The sequence below is a fragment of the Misgurnus anguillicaudatus genome, chromosome 3 (assembly GCF_027580225.2).
Source record: "Misgurnus anguillicaudatus chromosome 3, ASM2758022v2, whole genome shotgun sequence".
NCBI classification, from domain to species: Eukaryota; Metazoa; Chordata; class Actinopteri; order Cypriniformes; family Cobitidae; genus Misgurnus; species Misgurnus anguillicaudatus.
The window spans coordinates 33026343-33043533 of NC_073339.2; the positions used below are offsets into that span (position 1 = coordinate 33026343).

At 38.0% G+C, this 17191-nt stretch overlaps 1 protein-coding gene across 2 annotated transcripts in view; it reads left to right on the forward strand.

The window, feature by feature from the left end:
* The first annotated feature begins 4415 nt into the window (after positions 1 to 4415).
* ndst3 (N-deacetylase/N-sulfotransferase (heparan glucosaminyl) 3) overlaps positions 4416 to 17191 on the forward strand; it is an 84548-nt gene continuing 71772 nt past the window's right edge. Inside the window, exons 1-3 of one of the 2 annotated variants that reach the window (XM_055205531.2) lie at positions 4416 to 4723; positions 6197 to 6371; positions 6467 to 7704. In XM_055205531.2, coding sequence (XP_055061506.1) covers positions 6724 to 7704 — 981 coding nt within the window. In that variant the 5' untranslated portion in view covers positions 4416 to 4723; positions 6197 to 6371; positions 6467 to 6723. The remainder of the gene's footprint in view (positions 4724 to 6196; positions 6372 to 6466; positions 7705 to 17191) is intronic. The other variant, XM_055205530.2, reaches the window with a different exon arrangement.

The window sequence follows — 17191 nt, forward strand, 5'->3', positions numbered from 1 at the left end:
CATTTTCAGTTATTTTAGAAAATGTCTTATATCTTCCAGCTGCTAAACAGTAAAGTTACGAGGTCCAGCTCCTTCAAGTCCAAAAATGTGCATATATCCTTCTCCAAAGAAATCCAAACGGCTCCAGGATGATAAACAAAGGTCTTCTGGGGGTAATCTGCGCCGTTTTGTTGTAGAAATATCCATATTTAAAACGTTATAAATGCAAATAACTAGCTTCCGGTGGCGCCGCCATCTTAGTCGCATCCACATTCTAGATGAGAGCGTACGCAGTTTACGGAGGTTTCTCTGCTGCTGCTCTGTGCCCCTGCCCTCCGAATTTGTCATACGTCACTAAGAAAAGTGCATATGCTGATACTCTCTCCTGAATACAGAGGAGTCTATGGCGGCGCTAACAGAAGCTAGTTATTTTCATTTATAAAGTTTTAAATATGGATGTTTCTACAACATGCGGATTACCCTCAGAAGGCCTTTGTTTATCATCCTGGAGCCGTTTGGATTTTTTTGGATAATGATTTATGCAATTTTTTGGCCTTGAAGGAGCTGGACCCCGTAACTTTACTGTTTAGCAGCTGGAAGTCTGAAAAATGATGGACATACGCATCTCGGACGTGTTCGGGGTTGAGTAAATCATGGGTTTAATATCATTTTTGGCTGATCTATCCCTTTAAGCGGACAACCTACTACTAATACTCTAAATACTGGTAAGAAGAAAAATTGCTAAATTACTAGGGATGCACCGATACAAAATTTCTGTACCGACATCTGCTGGCACTGATAGATACCGAGTTTAGTTTATTACTTATTGTTTCAAATTATTATGTTGTAAAATCCAAGGAATGCAGTGCGTACAACCAGCAATTCAGTTGTCATTGTTACACAGCATTAGCTGCCATGTTCAATAGTGGCAAATTTGTATCTGCCGATAGCAATCATAGGCTAATACATTGATCTAAAAATTCCTAAATATTATAGTAAATATGTCTTAAATGGACTATTGAAGTGTTACCGTTAATGCAAGCAATCTGTATAAAGGAATTTTGCAACAATTTGTCCTGAAACAAGACCACACACTCTTAAAAAAAAGGTGCTTCATGATGCTATAGAATAAACTTTGTTTTGTCTAAATAGTTTAATAAGAACCATCTTAAGAACATTTCTGTTTATAAAAGTTTTTTTTATAGTGAAGAACTTTTCTGTAAGGAATCAAAAATGGTAAATAACCTTTCGCAGCCTCTTTATTTTTTTACTTTTGCATATCGTTAACATGTACTAATACACACTTACAATACACACCAAAGGAAATGTAAAAACATGAAACAGACAATATGTGCTCTTTAACATCTGAAGAACCTTCCTGTTTCACAAAATGTGATGAAGAAAGGTTCTTATTAAAAGGTAAGAAAAAAGCAGTTCTTAGAAGAAACAGACCTGTGACTAAAAGGTTCTTTGAGGAACCAAAAATGGTTCTTCTATGGCATCGGTAAAGAACTTTTCAAGCATCTTTATTTTAATAGAGTTTGGAAGTTCATAATTTTCTATAATTTTCTATTCTCTGTGTGGGGGCTGGTACTTGATAAGTTAAGGAGCTGGTCCTATTGGGTTTAAATCTAAACGCTTGACTTGAGTGCAACACAATGAATCCATAGACAGCTGAGGAGCCTCAATTAGAATAACAAATACGTGCAGGGCTTCCCCTGTCACACACGCACAATGCACACTCGTCACACACACAATTACTCTCTCACTTGCGCACACAGAGATTCAAAGTGCCCTCTCGGTGTCTCTCACGCACATGCAATTTTCACACACACACATTTTCCTCTTTATTTCGGTGTCTCTCTCACACGCACATTCACTTCTTTCTCTCTCTTTTACTTTCTCCGGACTCTATAGGGCAGAAAACAATAGGTAGTAAATAATCAAATTAAACGCATGTTTTAGCAGAGAACTGCTGGAGTCTTTCAGCCCCATTAGCTCCAGAAAGGAAGGTGGGAGAGAGGGAGAGAGGAGAGGAATGGACCGGGAAGAGAAACAGGGATGGAGACAGCGTGGTGGAACAGCATGAGGAAGGAAAGCTGAACACTTGCCAGACCATCACATTTGGCCCAAATGAGGCGTGCACTAATGCTGCCCCTTTAGGAAAGAAGAACTGTGGGTGTAAATGTGTGAGAGTTTCTTTGCTTCCTGTCGGTATCAACTCTTCAGATTCACTGGCCACCCAACAGAAGCTCTCTTCCTGCTCTAAATAGCTTTTTAACTTGCAGTGTGTCAATGTTTGTGTGTTTGTACTTGCATGCTCATAGTGATTGAGGCATACTTTTGTTTTATCAATGTAATTAGCTCTTATTGCCTACTTTGCACACATAGGCATGGCAGCATCCTAAAAAGTGTGACCCACCATATGTGATTTGCACATTAAATATACTTTTGGGTAATTTAGTTTTTAAATATTCTAAACTTTTTCACTTCAACTTTTTAGTATTGTATGAATTATGCGTCTAAAAAATATATCCACTGGATCATTTTTTTTGCAACACATTCTGGGATTGCTTCCTCTGGGAAGGAAACAGTCGAAGAAATTGACCAAAATAGTCATCTTAGGAGGCAGCATAATAAAGACGTCTAGCTTTCGGAACAACCGAGTTAAAATGCTGCCTATGGGGCAGCTCATTAGCTTTTGGAACAGAGTGTGCTCCCTCAAATGTCTCAGCACAGTTATGTGTATTGTAAAATATACGCCTGAAGACCTCTTCGGTTGTTTATGAGTACAATAATGTTCATACCTTCTTATATTGTCATTTGTACAGCCCCCTAATCATTACTCAAAACTAAACCTCCCATGGTGCCCCTCATCCTGTGTAAAATAAGATCACTTTCCATTTTCCAGCTGCAGTTAATTCTGCAAAATAATTTGGTTCACGCCATTGTGAGCTTTTATGCAGTTGTCAGAACTGGCCTGTTTCATTTGCGGTTAAACCTCAAATTGTTTAGATGATCAAAAAATCGATGCAGTGATAGTTTTGGGATAGTGTTGGTGTCAAGAATACACCTCTAAGGTTCATTTAATACAAAGTCTTGACTAACATTAACAGAGAACATTTCACTTTAAATGTCAGAGTACATTGTGCCAACCCATTTGTTTTGTTATTTTCATGCGTTTAATCACCACCATCAACCTGACGTTGCCTCTATGAAATCTGATCACAAATGGTCACAGGAGACGCTAGTACTGTAAATACCAGGTGTAAACTATAATGTGTCTTGGCTGACCACTTCCATCTTGGGTCATCGATCACCTAAGAAGGATGTTAATACCTTTTGTAAACAGGACCTGAGTGCTTTCAAAAACACCGGAATTAAATTCTGTAAAAAAAAATTTTCATTATAACCCACAGACCATAAATCATTTAACCTGCCATGTTTTGCTGTTTGAAATATTTATATGTGGCAAATATAACTTTAGCATTAATTTACATTATGCAAAAGACAAGCTCATAATATTGTTTAGTACAAGGAGACTGTAATAGTCACACCAATTACAGGCAACTGTAACACTTTTAATAATTTTAAAAAATAAATATATGGCATTATTTTTATAATTGTGTAATTTTTATTAATATTTAACAAACATGCATCTTAAATAAGAGCACACAATATGGGTACTTAACCTGTATATTTGCATTAAGACATATTATTACTAAATAGTTTTTTATTTAAAAAAAGTTATTTTAATGGTACATAAATAAAATATTTACAGTCTTCGGCTTTAGATGTCTTGATAAGAAATGTTTATTACATATTTTACAGATTAAAGTCATACAATTTCATAAAATCCAAGGGCATAACTTTTCAAAGCTAAAGATTAAACAAAAAACTTTTAGCTCAATATCAGTTTCTCACACAGCAAAGAAATGATCACACTTTTAATCAGGCATATAAAACTCTTATGTGGCAAAATGCAAATAATCATTGCAAAATCAAGACCAACATTTCAGAAAGGGCACCTTCTAATCTACAGGATTTACATACTGTTAAAGAAAGAAGAAATTATTCTTTTAAGATCAATTGACTAAAAGGTTCTTTGTGAAAAAACCCAATCACTGCAAAAAAAAAACTTTGGCACCTTTATTTTTTAGAGAGTGTTGTCAAATACTGGTAGTCTAATTTTACGCCAACAAACTGGCCGCCCAAAGCATTTTGAGAGACTTTATATATCACACATTATAAACACTGTATACTTTTTCTTACTCTAATAATTAAATTATATTAAAATATACTGTAATATAAAAACTTGTCATTTGTATCACGTACGAATCCTACCATTACATTATATATGATAATATAATATGTCAATCACTATGCATGAGCGTCTCTCTCTCTCTCTCTCTCTCTCTCTCTCGCTGTAGGTAAACCTAAGCAGCGCGAGCACCAGTTCAGTCACTGGTGGGGAGTCGCGTGTATCAGCGCTCCTCTCTGGATATCGTCTTCATCTCGTCATTTGAGCGCTCCTCCTGTTTCTCCTCCGCTCCTTTAATCCGTGTCGCAGGAAGAGAAAGGAAGAAAGGGGAAAGGGCACGCGAAGAGAAGTGAACCGGTCCGCGATTCATTCCAGATGGCTGATTCTGAATCAGTGGATGAGATTGGGCTCATGGGTTCAGAGCTGTAGGAGCTGGTGGCAGGCGGCAATCCTCTCACAGCACTGTCTCCGGTTTGGCTTTAGGTAAGGAGTGGGGAAAGTGCGGATCATTTTCGGGTAGGCTGCATTTAGTATGGTAACTTTGGGTTGAATGTTTCGTCTTTGCATGTGAGATTTGCAGATGCGCTGTGTTGGAATGTGACGCTTACGGTCCCAGAGAGATGCTTTCGCGTTAAATCCTCGCGTTGTCCGTAACGCCATCGCGGTTGTTTTGTCTAAAAATATTTCGATAACGCGAAGCATTTATTGATGTTGTCATACGCGTGTGGACTACGATGCCGGTTTACAGTATTTAGGTTTACCTAAGCCACGTGTGTGTATGTCGCTATAAAATAATCGCAATGTATCGAGCCAATTTTAAAAGTTTCACAAAGAAATATTTTCTGACTAATAACCTAATAGTCTAATTGTAGTACTTTGACAATATTGTAACCCAGTCATACATAAATAGCCATTTTTGGGAAATAAATAACTTTAGCATAACGTGTACATTGTATGGGAATATTGGCTATAATTAAAAGTATCCGTCTTCTTTAGATTTTCTTTATTACATTTATATGTAGGTTATTATTAGCTACTGTCATAAAACTCCACTAAAATTAACATACTTGGTATTTTTGGAATGTGTAAATGAACTCACTCCGTTATACAGTTCCAGTACCTGAAATAACTTGTCTTATTTATCAGTGTTAGTAACTTAGTAATAATACAAACTAATGTAGGGATAATATTTTTCTATGTACAAAGAAAGCGCCGCCTCGCGGGGAGATAAACACACATGTACACACACACACACACACACACACCAACACGTGTGTGCGCGCGCTCACAGCACGTCGGGACTCATTTGCTAAATTTTAAGTTTTCTGCAAACATGGCAGAATAGAAAATATAATTACACGCTAAAGGAACACATCATCACAAACTGACTGTGCATATACTGTTTGAAGTGTTTGTATCAACATCTAATGATCTATCCATGTAAGTTAACTTTTAGTTTTGATGCTGCATGGGTGCTTCTTTTCTAATCTACACATTATATAATTTCCTCTATCTTGCATCCGTGTCCCGTCTTTTTTGAATTTCCCTGTGATGTTCCTGCTCAAGGCTGTATCTGTTATTTCAATCTCATGTAATTCATGATTTCCGTTTAATTTCATAGTCCCATATGACACAGACCAAGACTTGCACATAAACACATAACATTTTTTCCTCAGCCCTGTGTGTTAGGATGTTTTAAAGTGAAAGTATACACATTAGCTACCATCATTTTTACCTGCAGAATAAAGTTTAGTTGAAAATTGTAATTATGCATTTGACAGAAGCATTTATCCAAAAGTACTTACAGTGCATTCAAGCTATGTTTTTTATCCGTAGGTGCGCTCCCTACCGATCGAACGCATGCACTGATAACGCAATGCTTTACACATTGAGCTACAGGATGCACACACAGCATATTTAGATTCCCATTAGAATAATGATGGCTTTCTCCCTTAGAGCAACCTAGGAGCTCCTATTGGCTCAGCTTCCAACTTCCTATTTATATACAGCCAATCAAGCACTCCTCCGGGGAAGTGTTGGCCACATCTGGTGAAGTGTTGATTGGAAACAACCTGAAGGCTGATGGCTGTATTGCCTCTCCAGAGCATCCATACACACCACTGATGAACATGTCTGTAAAAGAAACACACACGCACACTTCCGAGATGATAAAAGTTCTACTAACAAATGAATTCGCTTGTCTTTTGTCATCTGTTTTCTCTCCAGGTTTGTTGGAATTCGGGAGAAATCTCAAGACATGGAGCGCTGTTAGTTTGATGAAGAATACAGAGAGTTGTTCTGTTGTTCGCTGCTGCTGACTTTGTGCCAAATTTCCAATCAGAAATTCCCGTGGCCTGCCTTTGAAGCAAAATTGCCAGTTTTGTGAGATGGTCACATGACAGCAGTATGATTTCCAATTTGCAGCTTTAGAGAACAGTCAGACTCTCACTCCAACACACTCCCACACATGTGCGGCTTTTGCCATGAATTTGGCCACCAAGCTGCGGAGGAATCTGAGGAGGCTTGTCATCCTCCTCGCCACCTTCTGTATGGTCAGTGTTTTAGTTTCTGCTTACTACCTATACACAGGCTCCACCCAAGAACTGGATCTCGCAGACCGCGCCTTAGGCTCGGACTGTGCCCATCTCCGAGCGCTCCCTTTCCATCAGTCAGAGCCTCGGACGCCTAAACCAATCGATCCGTCTCGGAAGGACCCAGTTGTGTTGGTGTTTGTGGAGAGTCAGTATTCTCAACTTGGACAGGACATTATCGCCATTCTCGAATCCAACCAATTCCAGTACCACGCCGAAATCGCTCCGGGGAAGGGCGACATTCCCCCGTTAACGCACAAAGGACGTGGACGCTATGCATTGGTCATCTATGAAAACCTTCTCAAGTATGTCGGGATGGACGCGTGGAACCGCGACTTGCTGGATAAATACTGTGCAGAATACAGCGTCGGTGTCATCGGATTTCACCGCGCAAGTGAAAACTCCCAGCCTGCTTTGCAGCTGAAGGGTTTTCCTGTGACGTTACGAACGAACGTCGCACTTCAAGACTGCTGCGTGAACCCACGCTCGCCTCTGCTCTACGTAACACGGGCGGAAGTGGACCGAGGGTCATTACCGGGAGAGGATTGGACCGTGTTTCAGTTCAACCACTCCACGTATGAACCAGTGCTGTTGGCCAAAACTCGACCTAGTGAGAATGGGGCAGGACAGACACTAGGTGCCCACGGGCTCCATGCTACAGTTGTACAGGACTTGGGTCTGTTCGATGGGGTGCAGCGGGTGCTGTTTGGTAATGGGCTGAGCTACTGGTTGCACAGACTCATAATGGTGGATGCCATTGCCTACCTCACAGGCAGGAAGCTGTCGCGATCACTGGAACGCTACATCCTGGTTGACATCGACGATATCTTCGTGGGGAAGAAAGGGACGCGAATGAATGTGAATGATGTTAAGGTAAGAGAAAATGTTTATTTAAAAAACAAGATTTGAAACGTCTCACAAGTAATAAAGTAATTTAAAACGTGTTTCAACTACACTAGTACCATTAATAATTATTAGACACATCATTTGGTTAATATTTTGTCTGCAGTGCCTTTTTGCAGGTGTTTATGTCTGATTTTGTAAGTGTGAATGTTTTTGTGTGGACTAAAAGGGATTTGTGTGTGCGTGCGTGTGCGAGAGAAGTGGTGTGTGTTTGTGTCACTGAATTGGAGTGGGTGTCTGAGTTGGTCTCAGTCAGAATAAAGAGGCTATTTAGGAGGACAAGAGCAGTAAAATGGTGTTCATTCTGTCTTTCACACACTCATTCATAATCTCGTTCCCACGTTTGCCCCCTCTCTGAGGCTGCTCAGCAGACTGAAGGGCTGCTTACGGTTCATTGTGAGATGACTTCATGACTTGCAGAGCTTCAGTGTGCAATAATGCATGAGTTAATGTGGATGTTAAGTATAAGAATTAACAATAGATGCGCCAATAAGAGGGAGTCAAATATTTTAAAAAAATTCACCTCATGTCATTTCGAATGGCATATGCTGTTATTTTTGGAAATAAGACATTTTTAAAAAGATTCATATGCACCTTAGCCACAATGACAAACCAGCCACAATAAATACCATAACAGCTAAAACCATATACGTTTGGGTGAGGAAAAACTGATGTAATCTTGCCCCTTGCCCTAACCATTGCCTAACCGCTGATTGCACCCACAAAAAAAAAAAAATGGGTCAATGCATGTATGCTGTTTAGGTTTAAAGACATCAACGTGCCAATGTGAAAGCATACTCTGGTTAAATGAGATAACAGTGTATTTTTATGTGTTTAATTTTAATATGTTCCTCACACCAACCTACCATATGGTTACAGAAGACAGAATAAGTCTGTACTATTTGTATGGTGCTTATTTTGTTATTTTTGCATCAAATTATTTTAAAGTTGTTTTTATTCTTGTGCAGTGCTTAAAGGATTACTTAACTTTCTTAAAAAATCCCAATAATTTACTCACCCCCATGTCATCTTAAATGTTGATTTTTTCTTTGTTCAGTCGAGAAGAAAAAACATTCCAGGATTTTTTAAAATTTAATAGACTTTATTGGACCCCAGCAATTTACAGTTTAAAATTGCAGTTTTAACGCAGCTTCAAAGAGCTCTAAACAATCCCAAACAAGGCATAATGCGGCTTTCACATAGGACGGCTCTGGGCGTCAAGCGATTTGTGCTCTGATGGCCAGACCAAAGTAGGCGGGGTTTTCAATAAATTACTACAGTGTTTATATTTGCGTTAAATAGTCGACGAGGAATACAAAGACTGATGTTGCCCCTTCTCAATAACTTTAAGCTGCCTTCCTACAACAAGCTACTTGACTTTAAACACACCTGACATGTGTTTCCATGACACGGCTTTCCTTCCGATGTCTCTGTAGGAGCATAAACTTGTATTATAGGAGTATAAGCTCTTCATCCATTTTGCTTGTTTGGAGGCCCCGTTTCTATTGGCCCCGCAGGTAATCATCACAGAGCGCAGCACAAAAGTTAAACTATTTTGAACTTTGACTGCGGCATTAACGCAAGCTGCGCTCGCGCTTTGCTCGACGCAACAAAAAAACACCCTCACGCGGCGCAAACCTTTGAAATGAATGGGTTTCATATCGCAGTACAGCGCACACCTCGTCCTAGTATGTGAAAGCCGCATAAGGGTATAATCTAGCAAAAAGATTGTCATTAAATCACAACTTCTTGTCTTGCACCAGTCGAGTGACGTGCCAGCGCGACCTCACGTAATTCCGTAAGCACGTCGAAATTTTAAGTATGTGAAATGCATATTTTTGGACCATTTTAAACAATAAACTTACACAAAGACATTAATTAATATAATTCCACCGACAACAACGTTGGAACGGTCCTCTTTCTTCACACTTGTAAATACTGGGGCGGTAATTTTGCATACGTCATGCGTGACCTTTTGACGTGATGACGGATTACGTGAAGTGGCGCTGGCGCATCACACGGCTGGTGCAAGACGAGAAGTTGTGTTTTAAAAGTACATATTTTTTATTTTTCTTGCCAAAGATGACAATCGTTTTGCTAGATAAGACCCTTATGGCTCGTTTGGGATCATTTAGAGTTCTTTGAAGCTGTGTTAAAACTGTAAACTGTCGGGATCCAGTAAAGTCTATTAAAATTCTTAATTTCTTCTCGACTGATCAAAGATAGACATCAACATTTTGGATAACATGGGGGTGAGTAAATTATTGGGATAAAAATTGGAGTAATCCTAGCCTGGCTAACACCAGACCAGTCTCATAGTGAATGAGACGTGGTCTGTTAACCACATGCTAATTTTCTCGTATTTGAGGCTTGGTTTATGAATGCCCAGAGCCGTTTATTTGGCGCTACAAATGTCTATCAAATGCGACTGTACGTAGCTCATAGCCAATCGTTTCAATTATATTAGATGACATATGTAGAGCGACCATAAATTCAATCGTCAACAACTTTTATCGGGTACGTGTGCACACAGCTGAAAGCTATGCAACTAAACCGGTAGCTGTATATTGATATTGAAGAGCAACACAACTTAGTGGCACTGTGTCAACCACAGTAGGTAGGTTACAGGCATAATGACAATTTGGTATTAACAAATTACACTTACCATTTATAAGTTAAATGGACTTTGTCGACGACAATGCCTAGCAGGTTGGTCCTATAAAACTCTGTGGCTAACATGTCTTGCCATATCCAAACATCCTTCTTGGATATAAAAATTGTTTAACGCCAAAAATTGCTCTTTTTAAAAAAAATAAACTTGCTTTCAAAACTACTTAGAACACTATCTGCATTGAAAAGTAACTTTGCTTCTACTGCCATGTTGGATAAACAAAACTGCTTCGGTGTGTCATATAGACGTCGTCATCGTCTTTCTGCCCCCTCCCCGTTCAGTGATTGGTTCCGTATTTCAGGGGACAAAATGGTCAATGGTTTCCATTCTAGACTTGCAGCATATATAAATTTGCGCACAAGGCAGCATGGGGAAACCCAGGCTAGAGTAATCCTTTAAGGGCAGTCTTTATTTGGATTTAAATATCTAGATAATAGTACAGTTTAGGGATGTTAACAATTAATCAATCTTCAATTAATTGTCGATAAGAATTAAATTAATAAAACGTAACAATTGTTGAATAAGCAAGATCATGCATGCATGTGTGTGCGGCACCTGTGCAAAACACATACAGCCGGAGCAAAAATGAAGTGAGCGTGCAGAAGTTAAAGTAGCCATGATCACAACGATGCTCGACCCCACACCAGTGTTTAAGATATGGATAAACCCTACCGCTGGGTTAAATTGACCTAAAACAAATGTCCACATCTGACCCAACCATTGGTTGAAACAATGCAGCATTTTGGGTTTTAACAATTCAGCACAGGTTCAAACCCAGCTGGGATTTTTTGCCAAACCATGCAACCCAGCATTTTTATAGACTGCACTGAAAAGAAGAGACATACAGGCATGCATATCTCTGCAGCTTTTCCATAAATATTTAACAAGAGGGATTACAAATTGGGTACCTAACATTCACACATTCTTGTCACAAATCAAGCTGACTGAATCCCATTATTTTAAACTATCGAACCCGTCAGACACTGGGAGTGATGGGCCTCATGGCCCTTTACCTTTTTAGCTCTTCCATAGTTTCCAACAAACAAATTCTATTAACAATTTCATGCCACTATACATAGCACAGGTACGCGTTTAATTTCATGTTCTTGAGAGAAAGGTTAGTGGCTGAACACGTGACGCCTCCCCAGATGTTTAAGCTAAGAATGTGCGCTGTCAAATTCGTCCTGATTGGCCTGTGCTAATTTAGACCCGGCAAATGAGGCGGCGGTAAGATAGAGGTTCTGGGTGCTCGGGGAGAGAATTAGAGCTAGTCGCTTTGGAGCATGGCTGAAAATGTCAGCAGAAAATTCTCAGAGGATTGTGGGCAAAAACAAGGCGTGTGGTGATGGGGAAGAGAAGAGGGAAGGCTTTGTTTGATCCACCAGCCATTGTTTTTAGTTACGGTTACTGCTGGTTATAGAAAAGCCTCTGATTGTTTATGGCAGCCCAGCCCAGTCTCCTGAAATTGCGTATAAATAGCACGATGTGTAAAACTCGTGCAATACATACGCCAAATTCCACTTTGGCGTGCATATGATACGCAAGTCCTTCCCATTCACTTAAACGGGGCATCTTTTTTGTCGTTTTATTTATTGGTTTCTCAATTTTTTTGCTATTTTTTTACCATTTTCGCTTGGGTTTAGGGTTAGAACAACTTTTTGTTATATAAAAATGACATCCTAACCCAAACCCCAACTCTAACCCCAACTCCAAGCGACCATGGCTTAAATATAGACAAAAACATGGAGAAACCTGTATATTAAATAACCTTATTAAGCTAATCTAAAATCTAACCCTAAACCCAAGCGAAAATGGTTTAAAAAACAGAAAAAAATTGAGAAACCAATAAATAAAACGACAAAAAAAGATGCCCCGTTTAAGTGAATGGGAAGGACTTGCGTATCATATGCACGCCAAAGTGGAATTTGGCGTATGTATTGCACGAGTTTTACACATCGTGCTATTTATACGCAACCTCAGGAGACTGGGTAGGGCAGCCTGTCAGAATACAGAACCGGCAGGGGTTTGTGTGTGTGTAAAACTGATACTTGGTCAGTGGTTCAGCTAATTTCGAATTGCTTATGAGAAACCATTAAATATCCTGTTGTTTCATATAGAGAGTTTGTACAACAGTTACTTTTTCACTTTTTCTCAGCTTCCTTCTTTGTCGCGAACACAATGAAACCGTATTTGTGGAGTGCAGGACAATAGCTATGCCTATTAGAGCGAAAAAAAAAAGATATATTGTAGATTAGCATGTCACTGTCAGTGACTGGCTGCCATATCTCCCATCAGCCCATGGGGCAGGCTGTGAAAACAGGGGACACCAGTGATAAATGACTCGATGCGCACTTACACAGACACTCACAAACACAAATGGGATTTACCCTTTCTCTATATGTGTGTGGATTCCCCAAGCAGCGATTCTGCTGAAATGGCAGTTTAGGCGACCTTGTGTTGCATGGTGGCTGCGTAACAGGACATGGCAGGTATGGCAGTGCACACGTGGAGTAGTTGTGTAAGGCACAAATGACAACTTGTATGCAGTACTTAATTATTTATGAATGTACAGTTTAGCTGGGTGATATATACAATATTTTCTATTCACAATAATTTTGATGTACATTGATATACAGTAAAAACCAAAGTGATGTCATTGATCTTAAGTTATGAGGGTGGGGTTGTCTGTTTGTCCAGTCAGTAGCAGATAGGGAAGTTTTTAGGAATTATTTATTATTTTTGCAGTTCCTTTTTGTGATTGTAGTAGTGGCACATTAATAAGCACTTTAGCTTAAACCAACATCATGAATCTTAATAGTTTTAATACACTTTTTATTTGGCATTTTTGTTTCCTATAAAGACTGAACCATTAGACTACTTTTATGATCCATTCTTGTCTTGTTACTTGTTAATAGAGAGCACTAAGGCTATGTTTACATTAATGCGTTTATGCTTTAAAACGCGTTACTTTTGCTACGTTTACGCCTTTCATCTACACTACATCACCGTTTTCGATCCTCATAAACGGATTCGTTCGCAAACGCTGAAGACCCTGTTTTAGTTTGAGAACTCAGACGTTGCTCTGAGTGTAAATGAACGTAGACGGAGTCTTATGTAAACGACCAGCTGACGTTAACGTGACAGCGCATCATTTTCAAAGTAAAAATTATTTTATTCATGTAAATATTGGTTTGCAACGGAGGTTTTTCCAAAAATAGTAAACATCTACCAACCAGCTATTATAAACGCTATATCGGATTGTTTTAACATGTATCCTTTAAGATAATGTCTGTTTTATATTAATGTTTGAGTATTGTTGGGTTTAATGTGTTTATGTTTTGTTTAAATTTAGTTAGCTTACGAAAGATAGACTGTAATTTAAGCGCCATATAGGCGTTGCAAAGGCCAATATGAAGGGAGAATTGTAATGGGTCAGACATTATTTTCCAGTTAAATGTAAGTTTTGTTTGCTTCTTTAAAATGAATTTCGTTTCAGTTAATTTGTCTCTTAATTTTAATCGATGTTTTGTTGATAAGTTTTGTGAATATAAATTAATAAAAACAATAAACTCAACGTCATTAATATAATGCTCGTTTAGGCGCTTGGCTTTTAGCTATTTGTGTGTTGCTAGCGGAGGACGTGCACGGACCTCGCACACTTTTAAAAATTAATGCAATAAGCATTTCTGGTAGGCTAAAGCAATACTTCACTTCTTACTATGTTTGATTGAAGTTTGCATTTGCGTAAATTTATTTTTGCTTCAAGTTCGCTACTGTTTACTGTTCACTTGAATGCTTTCTTTTTAAATCATAAAGACCTTTCTGTTTAGTTATAAAATTAAAATTAACCTATTAATCATATTAATATGTTGTAGGGGGAGCTAGAACAGTATAAGTGTTTATGTTTTGTTTAAATTTAGTTAGCTTACGAAAGATAGACTGTAATTTTAAATGCCATATAGGCGTTGCAAAGGCCAATGTGAAGGGAGAATTGTAATGGGTCAGACATTATTTTCCAGTTTAATGTAAGTTTTGTTTGCTACTTTAAAATGAATTTCGTTTCAGTTAATTTGTCTCTTAATTTAAATCGATGTTTTGTTGATAAGTTTTGTGAATATAAATTAATAAAAACAATAAACTCAACGTCATTATTATAATGCTCGTTTAGGCGCTTGGCTTTTAGCTGTTTGTGCGTTGCAGCGGAGGACGTGCACGGACCTCGCACACTTTTAAAAATTAATGCAATAAGCATTTCTGGTAGTCTAAAGCAATACTTCACTTCTTACTTTGTTTGATTGAAGTTTGCATTTGCTGAAATTTATTTTTGCTTCAAGTTTGCTACTGTTTAGTACTGTTCACTTGAATGCTTTCTTTTTAAATAATAAAGACCTTTTAATCAAAATTAACCTATTAATCATATTAATATGTTGTAGGGGGGAAATAGAACAGGATAAGACTTTCCCAAACACATTTTTATAGGTTCAAAAATAGTGTCCGTTATAGTTGCCAGCAAAGGACCCATGTATGAATTTTTGTCAATATCGCACACCCCCTAGGCTGCGTAAACGTGCAAAGGTAAGCTATTATTAGAGTAATAAGTTATTTTACACTTTTATGCGCATGCCCAGTTACGTGATTGGTCATGTTTCGTGCGTTTATGGTGGTGTATAGTGTGGATGAAGATTCTTTTTAAAATGCCAGTATAAACGAGAATCGTTTTCATTTTAAAATGCCATTTTAAAACGCAAATGCTCTAATGTAAACATGGCCTAAGACAGACATGTTTTAATATCATGTGTAGCTCGGTGGTAGAGCATTGCATTAGCAGCGCAAAAGGTCCGAAGGGTTCGAACCCAGGGAACACACATTTACATGATAAAATGTATACCTTGCAATGCACTGTAAGTCGCTTTGGATAAAAGCTTCTGCTAAATGCATAATCATAAATGTAAATGTAACCACTAATAGGGCTGCACAATATGTCTGAATTAGCGAAATATTGCAGATGTCCACATGCCAGGATAATGGATATCACAATAGTTGGCAATAATTTCTTAAAGGGCCCTTAACGTAGTTTTTTTCAGCAATATAAAAATTGTCTCTGGTATTCCCAGAATGTGTCTGTAAAGTTTCAGCTCAAAATACACCACAGATCTTTCATTATATGATGTTGAACATGGCCATTTGTGGCTGCAATGAAAAACGCGCTGTTTTTGTGTGTGTTTCTTTAAATGCAAAGCAAGCTTCTGTTCCCCTCCCCGTATACAAATTATGGGGGATATCGCTTACACATGTGTTTTGGACTAGATCAAAACATGTGTCTGTGGCAGAAGGTTGAACTATGTGCTCATAAGGTCTGTGAGGGGTTATGGTTGAGTCATAATCAATGTGACATCACATTGATAGGGGATGCCCAACAGCCTGTTTTTTGTGAATGTTGCGGTTTAAAGGAGTTTACACAAAGAAGAATAGATGGATTTGTATAATAACAGGTTTTTTCCTGCACACACACTGGCGACTAATTTTTTGGTAGAACCACATTTAAAAGTGCATTTTAAGGTTGGGGGGCTTTAATTTTAATACTCCCAAAGGTTATGTATAGTAGGGCTGCACAATTAATCGAAAACTAATCAGGATTACAATTAGGGGTAAAACAATTACATACTGTAATAGGCAAATGCCTCAATTACAGGAGTTTATTTGTGCAAATGTCTTTGCGTTATGGCAGTATGTTTGGGCACCAAATACAATGGTGAATCAGAGATTTTAAACCTGATATGTTGACGTGTCCTTTGGCGATTCGTTTTGGATTTTTTACTAATAACATAACTCCCAAAATTATTTATTATTTACATTATATTGTTTAGTTTTGGATGTTTAAAATTCATCATGCAGCTGCTTCACAGAAAGTTATAAAAGATTTCAAAACTTCAATGTAATATTCAATGTAATATCTAGAGCCCGACCGATATGCATTTTTTGGGACCGATGCCGATACAGATATTAGGGAGTAAAAAAAGACAGATAACGATATATCGGCCGATATTCTTTATGTGCATTTTATAGTACAGTACACATATACTACAGTATATTATACTACAATAGGCTACTGTACATATAATACACTATATACATTAACAGAATATACTATATATAAATACTTTTTTTGCCATGATCACTCTATGATCACACCACAAATGTGGTGATCAAACACTTAAAATGACGTGACAAAGATATGTAATATAGGCAGGTGTGTTTTACAAGTTAACAATAAACTTTATTATCCAAAATGATTCTGATTAAGTGCATAAAACAGTAAACTTGACTTATTATAAATAACTTTAAAACACAAACAAAACAAAATACATATAACTTAAATCATTGTCAGTTTTGATGAGAATAATGTTATATTGGGCTTATTTTAAAAAATGGAAACTTATAAAGTCATTGTTTATTAGCTTTACAGTAAGTTATGTACTTCACAAAATAATTAAAAACTTACCGTTCAGACGACAATGCTTGACTTACTGACAACATAACGTTACTGATGTAGGCTTATGTGTAATGTACTGCACAACGTTTTTAGGACGCGAATCCACAGTATTCTGACTTTAAACTTTTATAAACATAAAGCGCCTGCTCTCCGCCTCTTTTATTTAGCGAGGGTGTAAAGTTGTGCAAGCTTATTAAATCAATTGCTTTGAAATGAGCATGTTTGGTAACAGCAAAAGCAGCTGTACTTGGACAAACTGTGCGTCAGTTTATACGCGTCCTTTCTCCGCCTCG